Raw genomic sequence first — 21,226 nt, forward strand, 5'->3', positions numbered from 1 at the left:
AGATGAGTAGGTGGGATTGAGGGATGTGGTGAGAAGGTGGGTAGGTGGGATTGAGGGATATAGTGAGAAGATGAGTAGGTGGGATTGAGGGATGTGGTGAGAAGGTGGGTAGGTGGGATTGAGGGATATAGTGAGAAGATGAGTAGGTGGGATTGAGGGATATGGTGAGAGGGAGGGGTTAATCTATGAAAAGTGGATGAAGATTTTTGGACCTTCTTGCTCTTGCTAACAATGCTTACTTTTTTTGTGTTCATTGACCTATTTCCTGCAATTGAGCTGTGTTTATGTTTTGGTTCACTAGCTTCTGGCCAGCGATCAAAAGATCCCACGTGTGAGGACAAACCACTGAACCCACAATCAAAACTACAGGAGAAGAAATGCTGTGCGGAGAGAATGAGGAAAAAGTACGAGCTGGAAACCGACTGGGACCTCTCCTGCAGTTCGCTGATCAGGATCCAGAGCCCCGGGTGGTATGAGATGCCAGAATCCTTCTCTCCTTGGGACCGAAAGCAACATTCCTGCTGGAGGAAACTGCAGGATTCTGAAGTCCTTCGATACGATGTAACTCTGCCAAGGGAGCGCGATTGGTTTCCATTCTCATGTCCGAACATTTGTCACTGCCAAAGGTTTCCAAGCTCCGTCACAGAAATGGATCTGTCAGACACATGGGTAGGTGAATATTTCACGTGATTTTACCTAGTGTGTACTGTAAAGAAAGACTCGCATTTATGTAGCACCTTTCACAACCTCAGGATATCCCAAGGCGCTTTACAGCCAATGAAGTACTTTTTGAAGTGTAGTCACTGTTGTAATGTAGGAAACACAGCAGCCAGTTTGCACACAGCAAGATCCCACAGTCTGTTTTAGTGATGTTAGTTGAGGGTTAAATATCAGCCAGGCCGCCAGGGAGAACGCCCCTGTTCTTCTTTCAGTAGTGCAGTGGGATCTTTTTACCTCCACCTGGGAGGAGTGGACAAGGCCTTGGTTCATCTGAAAGACAGCACCTCTGACTGTGCAGCACTCCATCAGTACTGCACTGGAAGCCTAGATTATGTGCTCAAGTCCCTGAAGTGGGAACTGAACCCACAACCTCCGTGGTTTCAGAGGCAAGAGTGATACCACTGAGCCACAGTTGGTGTGTATATGTACCAGAGCTGACACTGAAGCGCGCACAGTACCAGACGGGAGTGAATCGTTCCCTTTTACCCAGTGTGTAATGTACATGTACAGGAGCTGACACTGAGACACACACGGGCCGTACAGTACCAGACGGGAGTGAATCATTCCCTTTTACCCAGTGTATACATGTCTGGGCATTGCACCTTAGACCCAGCATCAGTAAGGCAGTCAGAAACATGCTCTATTTTAATGAATTGTATGTATTTGCTAACCATATTCCTGTATTAAAATTAAGAACCATGTAATACAGTGGTATTGGTTCAGAACTTGCTTTGAGGGAGAATACACTGGTTCGATGTAAGCTCAAGAACTGAAAATAAATTGTCACTGAAAACAGCTTCGAATATTATCGACAGAGTGGGACAGTGTGCTATCAGGGGAAATTTTGGTAACAATGACGAACCTCCTTAAGTCACGATTACACTGTGTTCAGGAAGGATTCTCGTTACCTCATTACCACTGCCCTTGCTGCAACTTTGCGTAATCTCTTTCACTGATGGCGTAGCGCGGCATTAGTGAACAGAAGGGGAGGAGGAAATGGTGAAAGACGGAGCAAGGGTGACTGGATCATTATTGTATCTCGGCTCACCCTTTGACACTGAACAGTTCCAAGTTCCACCCCCCCACTTCCCCACAATAGACAGCGAGCGGGCATCAGGTGGCATCGAGCTACAGGAAATACGTCGCAGAATGTCACAGGTGGGATTAGTCTCCCATCGTTTGTAAGAACCAGCACAGCCAAGATGAGCTGAATGGCCTCCTTCTGTGCTATACATTTCTAGAGGCCATGAAGGTAGGGAATAGGGGGAGGGTAATGTTCAGAGTGTTCAAGCAAACCCCCCCACCTCCCCAAAATTTATATGATTTTTTTTTATTGGGCCAATCCTTTCGAGAGGACGTGCCTTAGACGACTTGATAGGACACAGAAACAATGGATGTTCGTCCAGAGCGGGTCAGTTCCATCATTCGACCAGTGCAGACCGATTAGTTGGACTTGCGATTCGAAATGTTCACCAGGATATTGCAGTGAATAGTAAAGAAGTTATTGATACACTGGTTATTGATACACTGGTTATTGATTCACTGGTTATTGATACACTGGTTATTGATTCACTGGTTATTGATACACTGGTTATTGATACACTGGTTATTGATACATTTAACTGACACTTGGACTTTGTGCTTTAGAGATTTTGCTAACTCGCACCAAGTTCCGTTCACCAATCACCCCCTGCGCTCGCTGACATTGGCTCCCGGTCCGGCAACGCCTCGTCGCTCCCTATCTCTGTAACCTCCTCCAGCCCCACAACCCTCCGAGATCTCCGCTCCCCTCCAATTCTGGCCTCTTGTGTATCCCTGATTTTGATCGCTCCGCCATTGGCGGCCGTGCCTTCAGCCTGGGCCCTAATCTCTGTAATTCCCTCCCTAAACCTCTCCCCCTTTCCATCTCTCTCTCTCTCCTCTTTTAAGTCGCTCCTTAAAACCTACCTCTTTGACCAAGCTTTTGGTCACCTGTCCTAATATCTTCTTATGTGGCTCGGTGTCAAATTTTGTTTGATAATCGCTCCTGTGAAGCGCCTTGGGACGTTTTACTACGTTAAAGGCGCGATATAAATGCAAGTTGTTGTTGTTTGTTGTTACACACAGAGGACACACAATGTGTTTCCCATGTCAACAAATTCTCCTGGTTGACCAATCTTTGCTGCTCAGTAACAGATTGAATCTGAAAACACAGTTAACATTCTGAAGGATGCCCGTAATCAATGCAGTCATTTCAGTGTGTTAAGGGATGGTGTATCTCTTACTGCTGCACACACAGCCCAGACAGACCCTTATGTCAGGCAGCTAGCTTAAGATCCAACTTAAAATGAGGGTCTTTCATCGCTTATCCTCCTCTCCTGAAGGAGGTTGCTCTCACCGTGTTCTGGTCTCAGGCTCCTGACAACCATCTGGTACTCTGTCCACATGGTAATTCTATAATTCTGGGACCTGAAAGTTAGTGGAGGCAAGCTATTCGACACTAAGGGGCTTCACAACTGAGCCGGACCCTATCTTCACCTAACACCCATCCATGCAGACTTTGTAGCTGGGGTCCTTGACTGATTCATTCCACTGCACCCCCCCCCCCCGACCCCTCACTGCCCCCCCATCGCTCCCTCCAACCCCCTCCCCGCCCCCCGGATGGATCAGCCCCATGCTGAGCACCGAGGCATCGTGGGAGGTTGAAGATATTTTGCCACCACAATCAAGCTGATGTCGTCAGTGTATACACACGTGTTAGTAACTCACCGAAAGATATATTTCATCAGGTCTTTACCGGGAGAGTGATTCATTTATCGGTGTGGAGTAGGGAAATGATAGGAAATGGTGAAACAGAGGAGGAAGTGGAATATCACAGAAATCTTTCACAACAATTCTCCCTCTTTACACACATACGCATACACATACGCACACACATACGCACACACATACGCACACATGTGTACACACACATACATGTACAAACACACACACGCACGTGCACAAATGCATGCACCCACAAACACACATGCACGCAAACACAGACACACAATCACACAACACACATGAACACACGCATGCACACAAACACACATGCACACAAACACACAGCACACAAACACACACAAGCACACAAACACACATGCACACACACACAAACACACATGCACACACACACAAACACACACACACAATCACACACGCACAATCACACATGCACACAAACACAAACACACATGCACACAAACACACACGCACACAAACGTACATGCACACAAACACACACACACAAACACACACACGCACACACAAACACACACACACAAACACACACACACGCACACACAAACACACACACACAAACACACACACGCACACACAAACACACACACGCACACACAAACACGCACACACAAACACGCACACACAAACACACACACAAACACACACACACATGCACACAAACACACACACAAACACACACACACATGCACACAAACACACACACAAACACACACACATGCACACAAACACACACACACAAACACACACACGCACACAATCAGAACACTAGGCACCGGACACGACAAAGGCAAACCAAGCCCAGTCGACCCTGCAAGGTCCTCCTCACTAACATCTGGGGACTTGTGCCAAAATTGGGAGAGCTGTTCCACAGACTAGTCAAGCAACAGCCTGACATAGCCATACTCACAGAATCGTACCTTTCAGCCAACGTCCCAGACTCTTCCATCACCATCCCTGGGTATGTCCTGTCCCACCGGCAGGACAGACCCACCAGAGGTGGCGGTACAGTGATATACAGTCAGGAGGGAGTGGCCCTGGGAGTCCTCAACATTGACTCTGGACCCCATGAAATCTCATGGCATCAGGTCAAACATGGGCCAGGAAACCTCCTGCTGATTACCACCTACCGCCTTCCCTCAGCTGATGAATCAGTCCTCCTCCATGTTGAGCACCACTTGGAGGAAGCACTGAGGGTCGCAAGGGCACAGAATGTACTCTGGGTGGGGGACTTCAATGTCCATCACCAAGATTGGCTCGGTAGCACCACTACTGACCGAGCTGGCCGAGTCCTGAAGGACATAACTGCCAGACTGGGCCTACGGCAGGCGGAGAGCAAACCAACATGAGGGACAAACTACTTGACCTCGTCCTCACCAATCTACCTGTCGCAGGTGCATCATTCCGTGACAGTATTGGTAGGAGTGACCACCGCACAGTCCTCGTGGAGACAAAGTCCCGTCATCACACTGAGGACACCATCCAACGTGTTGTCTGGCACTATCACCGTGCTAAATGGGATAGATTCAGAACAGATCTAGCAGCTCAAAACTGTGCATCCATGAGGCGCTGTGGGCCATCAGCAGCAGCAGAATTGTATTCCAGCACAATCTGTAACCTCATGGCCTGGCATATTCCTCACTCTACCATTACCAACAAGCCAGGGGATCAACCCTGGTTCAATGAGGAGTGTAGAAGAGCATGCCAGGAGCAGCACCAGGTGTACCTAAAAATGAAGTGCCAACCTGGTGAAGCTACAACTCAGGACTACATGCATGCTAAACAGCGGAAGCAACATGCTATAGTCAGAGCTAAGCGATTCCACAACCAATGGATCAGATCAAAGCTCTGCAGTCCTGCCACATCCAGTCGTGAATGGTGGTGGACAATTAAACAACTAATGGGAGGAGCAGGCTTTGTAAACATCCCCATCCTCAATGACGGCGGAGTCCAGCAAGTGAGTGCAAAAGATAAGTCTGAATCGTTTGCAACCATCTTCAGCCAGAAGTGCCGAGTGGATGATCCATCTCGGCCTCCTCCCGATATCCCCACCATCACAGAAGCCAGTCTTCAGCCGATTCGATTCACTCCACGTGATATCAAGAAACGGCTGAGTGTACTGGATACAGCAAAGGCTATGGGCCCCGACAACATCCCGGCTGAAGTGCTGAAGACTTGTGCTCCAGAACTAGCTGCGCCTCTAGCCAAGCTGTTCCAGTACAGCTACAACACTGGCATCTACCCGATAATGTGGAAAATTGCCCAGGTATGTCCTGTCCATAAAAAGCAGGACAAATCCAATCCGGCCAATTACCGCCCCATCAGTCTACTCTCAATCATCAGCAAAGTGATGGAAGGTGTCATCGACAGTGCTATCAAGCAGCACTTACTCACCAATAACCTGCTCACCGATGCTCAGTTTGGGTTCCGCCAGGACCACTCGGCTCCAGACCTCATTACAGCCTTGGTCCAAACATGGACAAAAGAGCTGAATTCCAGAGGTGAGGTGGGAGTGACTGCCCTTGACATGAAGGCAGCATTTGACCGAGTGTGGCACCAAGGAGCCCTAGTAAAATTGAAGTCAATGGGAATCAGGGGGAAAACTCTCCACTGGCTGGAGTCATACCTAGCACAAAGGAAGATGGTAGTGGTTGTTGGAGGCCAATCATCTCAGCCCAGGACATTGCTGCAGGAGTTCCTCAGGGCAGTGTCCTAGGCCCAACCATCTTCAGCTGCTTCATCAATGACCTTCTCTCCATCATAAGGTCAGAAATGGGAATGTTCGCTGATGATTGCACAGTGTTCAGTTCCATTCGCAACCCCTCAGATAATGAAGCAGTCCGAGCCCGCATGCAGCAAGACCTGGACAACATCCAGGCTTGGGCTAATAAGTGGCAAGTAACACTCGTGCCAGTCAAGTGCCAGGCAATGACCATCTCCAACAAGAAAGAGTCTAACCACCTCCCCTTGACATTCAACGGCATTACCATCGCCGAATCCCCCACCATCAACATCCTGGGGGTCACCATTGACCAGAAACTTAACTGGACCAGCCATATAAATACTGCTGTAAGGAATCTTACAACACCAGGTTATAGTCCAACAGTTTTATTTGAAAATCACAAGCTTTCGGAGGCTTTCTCCTTCGTCAGGTGAGTGTCGAGATTCATTGAAAATTACCGCATATATAGTCATAGAACAATCCCTGGTGATTACAGAGATAATCTTTCCAACTGCCCGTTATCAAGGCCATCAAATTAATTGAATAGTGTTCAGACAGAGAAACCTTAGATACCAGACAACTGAATATACAAACGGCCAGAACCAAAGACAGAGAGGGAGAGAGAGAGAGAAACAGCCGAAAGGAAGAGAAAGAGAGAGAATGACCAGTTGTATTAAAAACAGATAACTTTTTTTTCCCCTGGTGGGGTTACGTGTAGCGCAACATGAACCCAAGATCCCGGTTGAGGCCGTCCTCATGGGTGTGGAACTTGGCTATCAATTTCTGCTCGACGATTTTGCGTTGTCTTGTGTCTCGAAGGCCGCCTTGGAGAACGCTTACCCGAAGATCGGTGGCTGAATGTCCTTGACTGCTGAAGTGTTCCCCGACTGGGAGAGAACCCTCCTGTTTGGCGATTGTTGCACGGTGTCCGTTCATCCGTTGTCGCAGCGTCTGCATGGTCTCACCAATGTACCATGCTCCGGGGCATCCTTTCCTGCAACGTATGAGGTAGACAATGTTGGCCGAGTCACAGGAGTATGAACCATGTACCTTGTGGGTGGTGTCCTCTCGTGTGATGGTGGTATCTGTGTCGATGATCTGGCATGTCTTGCAGAGGTTGCCGTGGCAGGGTTGTGTGGTGTCGTGGACGCTGTTCTCCTGAAAGCTGGGTAATTTGCTGCGAACGATGGTCTGTTTGAGGTTGGGTGGCTGTTTGAAGGCGAGTAGTGGAGGCGTAGGGATGGCCTTAGCGAGGTGTTTGTCTACGTTGTCTACCTCATTCTTGCAGGAAAGGATGCCCCAGAGCATGGTACATTGGCGAGACCATGCAGACACTGCGACAACGGATGAACGGACAACGTTGTCTACCTCATACGTTGCAGGAAAGGATGCCCCGGAGCATGGTACATTGGCGAGACCATGCAGACACTGCGACAACGGATGAACGGACACCGCGCAACAATCGCCAGACAGGAGAGTTCCCTCCCAGTTGTGGAACACTTCAGCAGTCAAGGACATTCAGCCACTGATCTTCGGGTAAGCGTTCTCCAAGGCGGCCTTCGAGACACAAGACAACGCAAAATCGTCGAGCAGAAATTGATAGCCAAGTTCCACACCCATGAGGACGGCCTCAACCGGGATCTTGGGTTCATGTCGCGCTACACGTAACCCCATCAGGGGAAAAAAAAGTTATCTGTTTTTAATACAACTGGTCATTCTCTCTCTTTCTCTTCCTTTCGGATGTTTCTCTCTCTCTCTCCCTCTCTGTCTTTCGTTCTGGCCGTTTGTATATTCAGTTGTCTGGGGTACCTAAGGTTTCTCTGTCTGAACACTATTCAATTAATTTGATGGCCTTGATAACGGGCAGTTGGAAAGATTATCTGTAATCACCAGGCATTGTTCTATGACTATATATGCGGTAATTTTCAATGAATCTCGACACTCACCTGACGAAGGAGAAAGCCTCCGAAAGCTTGTGATTTTCAAATAAAACTGTTGGACTATAACCTGGTGTTGTAAGATTCCTTACATTTGTCCACCCCAGTCCATCACCGGCATCTCCACATCATATAAATACTGTGGCTACAAGAGCAGGTCAGAGGCTGGGTATTCTGCGGTGAGTGACTCACCTCCTGACTCCCCAAAACCTTTCCACCATCCACAAGGCACAAGTCAGGAGTGTGATGGAATACTCTCCACTTGCCTGGATGAGTGCAGCTCCAACAACACTGAAGAAGCTCAACACCATCCAGGACAAAGCAGCCCGCTTGATTGGCACCTCATCCACCACCCTAAACATTCACTCCCTTCACCACTGGCGCACTGTGGCTGCAGTGTGTACCATCCGCTGGATACACTGCAGCAACTCGCCAAGGCTTCTTCGACAGCACCTCCCAAACCCACGACCTCTACCACCTAGAAGGACAAGGGCAGCAGGCACATGGGAACAACACCACCTGCACGTTCCCCTCTAAGTCACACACCATCCCGACTTGGAAATATATCGCCGTTCCTTCATCGTCACTGGGTCAAAATCCTGGAACTCCCTTCCTAACAGCACTGTGGGAGAACTGTCACCACACAGACTGCAGCGGTTTAAGAAGGCGGCTCACCACCACCTTCTCAAGGGCAATTAGGGATGGGCAATAAACGCCGGCCTCGCCAGCGACGCCCACATCCCATGAACGAATAAAAAAAAACACACAGCGCAAAAACACACACGCACACAAACAAACACACACACGCACACAATCACACACAAATACACACACGTGCACACAAACACGCACACAATCACACACAAACACACACACGCACACAATTACACACAAACACACACACACGCACACACACATACACAAACACGCACACAATCACACAGGACACAAACACACACACGCACACAAATACACACACACAATCACACAGGACACACGCACACAAACACACAAACACACATATAAATACACACACAAACACGCACATGCACCCATACACTCAGAAATACCCACATACGAATACACACGCGAACACAAGCACACACATATATACAAACACACATGCACAACATACACACATAAACACACACACTAACACACAAACACACGCATTTGCACACAAACACACACAAACACATCTGCATAACACACACATAAACACACACATCCCATCCTCTTCTCCAGTCCCCGACACACAGATACCTCCATCTTCTGCTCCCTCTCCTTCCCCCCCACACACATCCCTTTCCCCCTTCCCTCCCCCAAACTGACATCTCCATCCTCTTGTGCCCTCCACTACACACATCCCTTTTCTTTCCTCCTGCACACACATCCCACCACCCCCTTCCCTACATACACATATCTCCGCTCCCCCTCCTCCCCACCCAGCTCCATCCTTTATTTTGTATTTTGTTCCCGAATATCTTCTGGCTTTTCTTGTTAACTATTGTTGAAGGTTTCAAGATACAAAAATAAGTGTGTGACCAGAACAGGTTGAAAGTTACAACTCGCTTCTCGAAAGAAGGAACAGCAGGAGATGAATGAGCTAATATTAGAACAGGCCACAAGCTAGAGAAACACAAGCCGAAAGCAGATGCAGAGTCCATACACTTGAGCAGACCAGGACGGTACAAGGGACAAGAGGGGCTTAATTAACCCAAGGCCTCGATAACACATCTTGGCCAAATGAGGAGATATGGCACAGCAAACCATACCGACAGGATTGCCAACTCTCGTCAGACATATTTCTGGAGGTTTCATCTCATGACCTCCCGCCTCCAACTGCCCCACCCAGTCAAACAGCCAATATTTTTATAATTAATAAACAGAAGTGTTCAAAGAAAATGAAAAAAACACTTTTTTTAATGCTGCTATGATTTTTCTCCCAGGTTGCTCGCAGCATAATGTCAACTTAAATGGATGGGATGGTGTAGAGGGAGCTTTACTTTGTCCTATCAAACGCTCTCCAGCACGGGTTACATACAGAGTAAAGCTCCCTCTACACTGTCCCATCAAACACTCCCAGGGCAGGTACAGCATGGGTTAGATACAGAGTAAAGCTCCCTCCACACTGTCCCATCAAACACTCCCAGGGCAGGTACAGCATGGGTTAGACACAGAGTAAAGCTCCCTCTACACTGTCCCATCAAATGCTCCCAGGGCAGGTACAGCACAGGTTAGATACAGAGTAAAGCTCCCTCTACACTGTCCCATCAAACACTCCCAGGGCAGGTACAGCACAGGTTAGATACAGAGTAAAGCTCCCTCTACACTGTCCCATCAAACACTCCCAGGGCAGGTACAGCACAGGTTAGATACAGAGTCAAGCTCCCTCTACACTGTCCCATCAAACACTCCCAGGGCAGGTACAGCACAGGTTAGATACAGAGTAAAGCTCCCTCTACACTGTCCCATCAAACACTTCCAGGGCAGGTAAAGCACGGGTTAGATACAGAGTAAAGCTCCCTCTACACTGTCCCATCAAACACTCCCAGGGCAGGTACAGCATGGGTTAGATACAGAGTAAAGCTCCCCCTACACTGTCCCATCAAACACTCAAAGGGCAAGTACAGCACAGGTTAGATACAGAGTAAAGCTCCCTCTACACTGTCCCATCAAACACTCCCAGGGCAGGTAAAGCACGGGTTAGATACAGAGTAAAGCTCCCTCTACACTGTCCCATCAAACACTCCCAGGGCAGGTACAGCATGGGTTAGATACAGAGTAAAGCTCCCCCTACACTGTCCCATCAAACACTCACAGGGCAAGTACAGCACGGGTTAGATACAGAGTAAAGCTCCCTCTACACTGTCCCATCAAACACTCCCAGGGCAGGTACAGCACGGGTTAGATACAGAGTAAAGCTCCCTCTACACTGTCCCTTCAATCACTCCCAGGGCAGGTACAGCACGGGTTAGATACAGAGTAAAGCTCCCTCTACACTGTCCCTTCAATCACTCCTTGGGCAAGTACAGCACGGGTTAGATACAGAGTAAAGCTCCCTCTATACTGTCCCTTCAATCACTCCCAGGGCAGGTACAGCACGGGTTAGATACAGAGTAAAGCTCCCTCTACACTGTCCCATCAAACACTCCCAGGGCAGATACAGCACGGGTTAGATACAGAGTAAAGCTCCCTCTACACTGTCCCATCAAACATTCCCAGGGCAGGTACAGCACGGGTTAGATACAGAGTAAAGCTCCCTCTACACTGTCCCATCAAACACTCCCAGGGCAGGTACAGCACGGGTTAGATACAGAGTAAAGCTCCCTCTACACTGTCCCATCAAACACTCCCAGGGCAGGTACAGAACGGGTTAGATACAGAGTAAAGCTCCCTCTACACTGTCCCATCAAACACTCCCAGGGCAGGTACAGCACGGGTTAGATACAGAGTAAAGCTCCCTCTACACTGTCCCTTCAATCACTCCCAGGGCAGATACAGCATGGGTTCGATGCAGAGTAAAGCTCCCTCTACACTGTCCCTGACGACATCGTATTGATAAAATAGAGAGATGAGAAGTTTGTCGTGAAGGAAGAGAGGGATCAAATATCAGATCACCGGTGTTTTCTTGTATCCTGTCTGGAAGTGCAACAGAAGCTTAAGTGTCTCAATAAAAAACTATCATAACAGTTTAATTTCTTTGTCATTTAGTATCCCATTTCCTGCAAAATGATAGTGATAAACCAAATTATACAGGGAAATCTTTAATGAAATAGAGGGAAAGCTACTTGTGATTCGGGGTGGGGAAGTTGCTGTTACTTTATTGGTGACTCACTGGTGGTAATTGTTGGGGCATCTATTCGCTCGAGCACTTTAGTTCTGCTTCAGAACCTTTGAGCGATTTTCCTGTAACTCATCTCTGCAGATAACGCTTCCGGTTTCTGTGAGGAAGTCGAGTTCAACACTTCTGATAGAGAACATTGTGGTTTAGAGACAGTTGCTGTTCAGCTCTTGCTTAGCCTTAGGATCTGTTTCTTTTTTTGTGTCAGGGGTTTAATCAAACTTTGGAAAAATGATACGTCGCAAAGCTTCAAATGCTTCGGATAAAGAGAAATCCTCAAAACCTAAGGTAAGTTCGATGCAGAGGGATTGTGAAATGTCCTTGCTCGGTAAAAGGAGAGACATCTTATCCAGTGTGTGCGAGTGTGTGGGATTTACCAGCGAGGTAATTGAGAGCCGTTTACAATCCAGGGCTTTGACTATGGAAGAAACTGCAACTTGTACTTGAACTTATCCTTCAACGAATCAGCCTAAAGTGCAGACTGGGGATTGAACCTGTATTTTACACGACAAGGATGTTGTTCAGCATTGAAGTTGGGTCACTGGAGAAAGATCTATTTTCAGTACGTTCGGATTCTATAGAATGGCAGTGAATGGGAAGGGGTTTGATCCTTTGGGATTCTTTGTAACAGGAACAAAAGGGATCGGGTTGGTCTATTGGGACTTTATGATGCGAGTTAATGAGAAAAGTTTTGGTCTATTGGGGCTTTATATAATGGGAGTAAATGGGAAGGGGTTTAGTCCATTGGGACTCTCTATAATGGGAGTAAATGGGAAGGGGTTTGGCCCATTGGGGCTCTATATAATGGGAGTAAATGGGAAGGGGTTTGGCCCATTGGGGCTCTATATAATGGGAGTAAATGGGAAGGGGTTTAATCTATTGGGGATCTATATAATGGGAGTAAATGGGAAGGGGTTTAGTCTATTGGGGATCTATATAATGGGAGTAAATGGGAAGGGGTTTAGTCTATTGGGGATCTATATAATGGGAGTAAATGGGAAGGGATTTGGCCCATTGGGTCTCTACAATGGGAAGGGGTTTAGTCCATTGGGACTCTGTACAATGGGAGTGAAAGGAAAGGGGTTTTATTCAGAATTATACTTGCGGAGTACCCCAGTGACTCAATGGGTGAAGGTACCAACCAGAGTGGATCTGCGGCATAAAGACCAGAAGCGGCAGTCAAGATATAACAGTTGGTCTTCAGGACCCTTGGGTTAGGCAGAGCTAAAAGCAGGATAGGTGTTCTCGCTCTTGATCACTCTCCAGTGACTCCTGTACAAAAAGTGCACATGCGTGAACGCTGAGTGAAGACAGGATCGGGTTTGTCTGCGATGTCTCCCACAGTCGAATGACCTTCCAGTGCTCACTGTCTAGCCCCATACATGAAGAGTGACCACTTGGATGAGGGGCTGCAGGGTAGTGAATACCTGTAGACCACTAATCCCCAATGTGAGTTAATGCCTTCAGGTTGAGGGAGAAGACATTAGGAGAAACCATCAATTTGATGGGGGGGGGGGGGGGGGGTGGAGAATGGTGGGGGCGGGGGGGAGGTTGGGAGCAATATCAAATTCCCTCTATCTGACGTATGTGTTTGCTGGAATTGGCTGTAGCTTCTAAATGTTGTAAATATCCAATTCTACGAAACTGTACAACAAGCATCGAATGTATGCGCAGGGGGTTCGGAGAGCACCCAGGATTAAAGGTACCAGCACTGACAGTGGCCACCAGTTCCAATCAAATAATAATCTCCACTGGTAGCTTTCTTACGAAATTTCCTTCTGTGACTCAAAAGGTTTTGATGTAGCAATAACCTCAAGTTTTTATAGATGTAAACTGCACATTCATTGTCTGTACAAGTCAAGGGATCAGAGCAGCTTTCTATTCTCCTTCTTTGCTTTCCAATTAGTCTCATTCCCCTGCTCTTTTCCGTAACCCTGCAATTTTTTTCATTTCAAGTATTTATCCAATTCCCTTTTGAAAGTTATTATTGAACCTGCTTCCACCGTCCTTTCAGGCAGCGCATTCCAGATCAGAACAACTCGCTGCGTAAAAAAAATTCTTCTAATCTCGCCTCTAGCTTTTTTGCCAATTATCTTAAATCTGTGTCCTCTGGTTACTGACCCTCCTGCCACTGGAAACAGTTTCTCCTTATTTACTCTATCAAAACCCCTCATAATTTTGAACACCTCTATCAAATCTCCCCGTTACCTTCTCTGCTCGAAGGAGAACAACCCCAGCTTCTCCAGTCCCTCCACGTAACTGAAGCCTCTCATCCCTGGTACCATTCTAGTAAATCTCCTCTGCACCCTCTCCAAAGCCTTGGCATCCTTCCTAAAGTGTGGTGCCTAGAATTGGACACAGTACTCTAGCTGAGATCTAACCAGTGATTTATAAAGGTTTACCATCAATTCCTTGCTTTTGTACACTACGCTTCTATTTATAAAGCCAAGGATCCCGTACGCTTTGTTAAAATTGCACCCCTATGTTACAGCGTAATTTTCCAAATTCGAGATTCAATGTGAAGCTTCGGGCATCGGGAGCCCATATTGTGAATTGAAGCACAGAAACTGGAGATCCCCAATGGATCTCCCATCTATTTTCCAACATTATAAAAGTAACATTATTAAAGAGCCTGTAAGGGATTCCTTGAACTCGTAAGGCGTATTACATAGAATTACATAGAATTTACAGCACATGAACAGGTCATTTGGCCCGACTGGCCTATGCCGGAGTTTGTGCTCAACACGAACCTCCTCCCTCCCTGCTTCCTCTAATCCTAAGGAATCGTACAACACCAGGTTATAGTCCAACAAATTTATTTTAAAATCACAAGCTTTCGGAAATTATCCCCTTCGTCAGATGAATGAGTGAAAAGGTTCTCAAATCGCATATCTTATACTATGTTGGGACAGCATCACACCAATCAAAAGGTGTTGTTATTCAAACAGGCCAGTCACGGAGAACAGCACGTCCCAGTACACTGGATATACATTGTGTCGATTACACAGGCAGGCAGAAAGAAACTCAAAATGGCAGAGAGAGAGAGAGAGAGAATTTTTAAAAACATATAATTTTTTCCCCCCTTTTTGCTGGTGGGGTTACGTGTAGCGTGACATGAACCCAAGATCCCGGTTGAGGCCGTCCTCATGGGTGCGGAACTTGGCTATCAACTTCTGCTCGACGATTTTGCGTTGTCGTGTGTCTCGAAGGCCGCTTTGGAGAACTCTTACCCGAAGATCGGTGGCTGAATGTCCTTGACTGCTGAAGTGTTCCCCGACTGGGAGGGAACCCTCCTGTCCGGCGATTGTTGCGCGGTGTCCGTCCATCCGTTGTCGCAGTGTCTGCATGGTCTCGCCAATGTACCATGCTCCGGGGCATCCTTTCCTGCAACGTATGAGGTAGACAACGTTGGCCGAGTCACAGGAGTATGAACCATGTACCTGGTGGGTGGTGTCCTCTCGTGTGATGGTGGTATCCATGTCGATGATCTGGCATGTCTTGCAGAGGTTGCAAGACATGCATATCCTATCAGCATATCCTTCTATTCCTTTCTCCCTCATGTGTTTATCGAGCTTCCCCTTAAATGCATCTATGCTATTCGCCTCAACTACTCCTTGTAGCGAGTTCCACATTCTCACCACTCTCTGGGTAAAGAAGTTTCTCCTGAATTCCCTATTGGATTTATTAGTGACTACCTTATATTTATGACCTCTAGTTCTGGTCTCCCCCGCAAGTGGAAACATCTTCTCTACGTCTACCCTATCAAACCCTTTCATAATCTTCAAGACCTCCATCAGGTCACCCCTCAGTCTTCTCCTTTCTAGAGAAAAGAGCTCCAGCCTGTTCAATTTTTCCTGATGGGTATAGCCTTTCAGTTCTGGTGTCAGCCTAGTAAATCTTTTTTTGCATCTTCTCCAGTGCCTCTGCATCCTTTTTCTAATATGGAGACCAGAACTATTCACAGTACTCCAAGTGTGGTCTACCCAAGAATAGACGTCTTCAGTTGAAGAGTTAGCCCCAGCACGGGCGTGATGGGTCAAATGGCCTCTTCCTGTATTGGTTTTGATGCGCTTGAAGTTTCGAATGAGCTCCCAGAGGGCGAGACTCCTTCTCGGCAGCGTGAAGTCGGAAAGTCGCCCCTATACTTTACGGAGCTGCCTGTTGCTCGAAGCATTCTATTCACCACGGCAATTGCTGCCTTACAAATCATAGAGTCGTTGAATCATACAGCACAGAAGAAGGCCATTCGGCCCATCGAACCCGTGCTGGCTCTTTGGAAGAGCCATCCAATTAGTCCCGCTCCCCCTGCCCTTTCCCCATCGCCCTGCAAATTTTTCCTTTTCAAGTATTTATCCAATTCCCTTTTGAAAGTTACTATCGAACCTGCTTCCACCGCCCTTTCAGGCAGCGCATTCCAGATCAGAACAACTCGCTGCGTAAAAAAAATGCTTCCTCATCTCCACTCTGGTCCTTTTGTCAATTATCTTAAATCTGTGTCCTCCGGCTACTGACCCTTCTGCCAGTGAAACTAATTTCTCCCTATCTACACCAAAATTTAACAACACTTTTAAAAAAAACCTGTCACATCAAAACCCCTTTCTTATTGCATTTAACACTACACCCATCGTCGTGTCACCATGTTTGATATTTTTAATGCTAACATGCATCACCTTCCATTTTGCAGAGTTAAATGCCATTTTACTGTTTACCAGCTGACCTTGTACAAGGTTTCCTCGTAGGGCCCATAGTATTAGGAACATAGTAACAGAATGAGGCCATTCAGCCCCTCAAGCCTGTTCCACCATTCAATTAGATCATGGCTGATCTGTCCCTTAACTCCATCTACCCGCCTTGGTTCCATAACCCTTAATACCCTTACCCAACAAAACTCTATCAATCTCAGTTTTGAAAATTTTCAATGGACCCCCTCAGCCTCAACAGCTTTTGGGGGAGACAGTTCCAGATTTCCACTCCCCTTTGTGTGAAGAAGTGCCTCCTGACATCACCCCTGAACGGCCTGGCTCTAATTTTAAGGTTATGCCCCCTTGTTCTGGACTCCCCCCACCAGAGGAAATAATTTCTCTCTATCTACCCTGTCAAATCCTTTAATCATCCTAGAGACCTCAATTAGATCACCCCTTAATCTTCTATATTCAAGGGAATACAAGTTTAGTTAATGCAACCTACTCATAATTTAACCCTTTTAGCTGCAGTATCATTCTGTGCTGCACCCCCTCCGAGACCAAAGTATCCATCCTGAGGTTCGATGCCCAGAACTGAGCACGGTACTCCAGATGGGGTCGTACCAGAGCTTTTATTAATTGCAGCAATATTCCATCTATTTTCCTTTACTTGCTATCTTTTCAAACGCACTCTGCGTGCTATCAGCTGTTCCCCCGGCTTATTTTTCTTTAACACGCCCCCCCCACCCCGCTCTTCTCCTCTCCTCATATCCTGCAGTCGTGGACTTCTGCTGGGGTACAGGTCCACGCGCACCAGGGATACCTGGCGCAACCCCCGTCCCCGGTTGAATTCCCCGCTCCGTGAGGAGTTAGGTGAACTCAGCCGATCGTGGGATGCCACAGTGAGCCTGGGATTGACCTGGATGGAGAGAGGAGAGATCAGCCAGGGTACATGCTCCTGATCACCAACCATGGTCACCTGCCAGTTACATAGAATTATAGGGAATGTACAGCACAGAAACAGGCCATTCGGCCCAACTGATCCATGTCGTCATTTATGCTCCACACGAGTCTCCTCCTACCTCTCTTCATCTCACCCTATCAACATATCCTTCTATTCCTTTCTCCCTCATGTGTTTATCGAGCTTCCCCTTTCAATGCATCAGTTAAAGCACATGTTCGATATTGACCAATTGCGTGCTCCCACCAAGTCTACTTGGGGAGGGTGGGGAGGCGGGGGGGGGGGTTGGGATTTTATCGTGGGGCGGAATCGGTGCGTGCGGGGGGTTGTGGGTGGGGGACCTGAGCAACAAACTCATCGGCCAAGGTATCGGAGAGATTTCAGCTTCCTGGGCCTCATTAGCGTAAGCGAGATCGGACTCCCAGCCCGAACCGGGCAGCAATCACCTGGGCAGCAGCCGGAATTCCGGGCGGCTGGAGGCCGTCGCCGGGGGAACCCGCGGGAACGTTCCCCCGCACAAGGTAAACGGATCGGAGGAACTCCGTGGTCCTCCCGTCCCACAAGCAATCTTCAAAATGAAACACTTGCCTTTCTGCGGGGCCCCATTCGGGCCCCCGGCTCCTGTTCCTGGTAGGATTGGCCTGACGGGGAAGCTATCGCTGCTCCACCCACCCCCACAACCCCGCTCAGGCCTCTGGTTAAAATAGCTGATAGGGGCGGGATGTCCTTGCCACCTGCAATTTACTGAGGGAGCTCTGCACTGTCGGAGGGCCGGTCTTTCGGATGAGGCATTAAACCGAGGCCCCCCCACTGCCAGTTCAGATGGACCTAAAAGGCACAATTCGAAGAAGAGCAGAAGCGTTCTGATGACCTGGCCAATATTTATCCTTCAACCAACACAAAACAACAGTAACTGGTCATGGATCTCGATGCTGTTTGTGGGACCTTGCTGTGTGCAAATTGGCTGCTGCATTTCCATACATTACAACAGTGACTACACTTCAAAAGTAACTCACTGTGAAGAGTTTTGGGATGTCCTGAGGATGAGAAAGGTGTTAGATAAATGCAAGTTCTTTCCCATTCTTTACACAACAAGTGTCTGCATCTTAAAAGCACTTTGTATGAAGCGTTTCCAGACATTTCTTGGAATGGTGATATCTTTCTTTCCTTCTCTCTCTCTCTTAATTCTGGTATCATTCTAGTGAATCTTCGCTGTTATCTTTCCATGACTAATATCCTTCCTATAAAAGCGTACCCAGAACTGTGTGCGATATGCCAAGTGGAGCCTACCCAATGCTTTGTATTACATAGAATTTTACAGCACAGGAACAGGCCATTCGGCCCATCAGGTCTGTGCAGGTGTTTACGCTCCACACGAGCCTCCCTCCCACCTCAGCCTACAAACTCAATGTCACATCCCTACGTTTGTAATGATCTTCGATCCTCCAAGCTTCCATGTTAACCCTGAGTCTTCTGTGAGGGACCTTATCAAAAGGTTTCTGAAAGTCAATGCGTAAATAATATCCAAAACAGACATTGTCTTGGATTTATTAGTCCTGCAATTAGGTAGGGTTCTCCTGATCTGTCAGGTAAGTGCAGTCTGATTTTCAGCCATTTCCCTGGGAGTTCCCCCCACTGGAGTTAAAGTGGAAGACCAGGAGAATCTGGTTGAGTTTCAGGGCCATTGCTTATAGTTGCATCAGTTGCATTTTAAATGTCACTGGGTCAAAATCCTGGAACTCCCCACCCAACAGCACCGTGCGAGAACCTTCACCACACGGACTGCAGCGGTTCAAGATGGCGGCTCACCGCCACCTTCTCAAGGGGCAACTAGGGATGGGCAATAAATATCAGCCTTGCCAGCGACGCCCACATCCCGAAGATGATAATAAAAGAAAAATGAGTAGCTGATCACAGTTGCGTTAAATTATATGTAAGAAAAACCGAGATATAATATAGAACGTGGTGAGTTCCATTTATTCAACCACATGAGATATGGACACGAACTGAAAACTTGAATCCACTCCTATCAACACTGTGAGTTTTGACTTAGTTGGTAGCACTATCGTCTCCAGATCAGACGGTTATGGGTTCAAGCCCTAGTCCAGAGACTTAAGTACAAAATCTAGGTAGATACTCCCAGTACAGTACTGAGGGAGTGCTACACTGTTAAAGGTCCTTTCTTTCAGATGAGATGTTAAATCAAAGCCCTGTCTGCCCTCTTAGGTGGGTATAAAAGATCCCATGGCACTATTTTGAAGGGGAGTTCTTCCTGGTATCCTGGCCAATATTAATCCCTCAACTAACATCGCTACAAAAAAAGAACTGGATGATCTGGTCATTTATCACATTGCTGTTTGTGGGATCTTGCTGTGCGCAAATTGGCTGCTGCGTTTCCTACATTACAACAGTGACCACACTTCAAAAGTACTTCATTGGCTGTAAAGTGCCTTGGCACGTCTTGTAAGTTGTGAAAGGCGCTATATGAATGCAAGATATTCTTTCTTGTACGCCCATCCTGTTCTGGGTATCTGAATCATAGAAGACGGAAGTTTTTGTGTGTGAGGATTGGATTACACATACGTACAGCAGCTACTGTCTCAGCCCCACACTATCTCTACAATCTGTCAATCTGCAACAACTGACACACGATAACATGACACACTTAATCCGTTTCCACTAGTCCCATTCACCCATCACCCCTGTGCTCGCTGACCTACATTGGCTCCCGGTCCGGCAATGCCTCGATTTTAAAATTCTCATCCTTGTTTTCAATTCCCTCCATGACCTCGCCCCTCCCTATCTCTGCAACCTCTTCCAGTCCTACAGCCCTCTGAGATCTCTGCCCTCCTCCAACTCTGGCTTCTTGCGCATCTCCGATTTTCATCGCTCCACCATTGGCGGCCGTGCCTTCAGCTGCCCAGGTCCTAAGCTCTGGAATTCCCTCCCTAAACCTCTCCTCCTCTCTATCTCTCCCTTCTCCTTTAAGACCCTCCATAAAACCTACCTCTTTGACCAAGCTTTTGTTCACCTGTCCTAATATCTCCTTATTAGTGTCAAATTTCGTCTGATAATCGCTCCTGTGAAGCGCCTCGGGATGTTTTACTATGTTAAAGGCGCTATATAAACGTATGTTGTTGCTGTTTGTTGTAGTTGCTATCGTGTTGTAAAATCAAACTGCTGTTGCAAAAAGTAGGGGTTCAGAATCACCCGCCTTTCCTACAATTCCCCTCCCCACCCAAAGACTTTCCCTCTCCTCTCCTATTGCCACTGATTCTTGCTGGTGGTCCCCACTGTCACCTCATGGCGGAGCCCAGACCAGTGAGTGGTGGTGGGCCATTCGACTACGGAAGGCATCACGGCCGTTAAAACGGACCAAGTGGTCGGGGAGTTGGTGCAATGCTGTTGTGGCCCTGCCCCCCACCCCCCCCCCCCCGACCTGCGATCCCTTCGGGTGCTGCTACCCGTTGAGAGGGTGGGATTGGCGAGTTTACCCTTTGACCCGCTCCAGCCGGCAGGAGTCACTGGGCAGCGACGGACTGGCGAGCAGAGCTCAGGGACGCTCATAGGCCCTGGATG

At 47.8% G+C, this 21,226-nt stretch overlaps 1 protein-coding gene across 3 annotated transcripts in view; it reads left to right on the forward strand.

Annotated features, from left to right (window-relative positions):
• Positions 1-338: 338 nt before the first annotated feature.
• Positions 339-21,226, forward strand: part of LOC137327498 (SAM domain-containing protein SAMSN-1-like) — an 84,481-nt gene continuing 63,593 nt past the window's right edge. For 2 of the 3 annotated variants that reach the window (XM_067993382.1, XM_067993383.1), the window contains exon 1: positions 339-669. In XM_067993382.1, the coding sequence (XP_067849483.1) occupies positions 394-669 (276 nt within the window). In that variant the 5' untranslated portion in view covers positions 339-393. Of the gene's footprint in view, positions 670-12,098; positions 12,293-21,226 lie in introns of those variants that run through there. The other variant, XM_067993384.1, reaches the window with a different exon arrangement.

Source organism: Heptranchias perlo, chromosome 11 (assembly GCF_035084215.1).
Source record: "Heptranchias perlo isolate sHepPer1 chromosome 11, sHepPer1.hap1, whole genome shotgun sequence".
Taxonomy (NCBI): Eukaryota; Metazoa; Chordata; class Chondrichthyes; order Hexanchiformes; family Hexanchidae; genus Heptranchias; species Heptranchias perlo.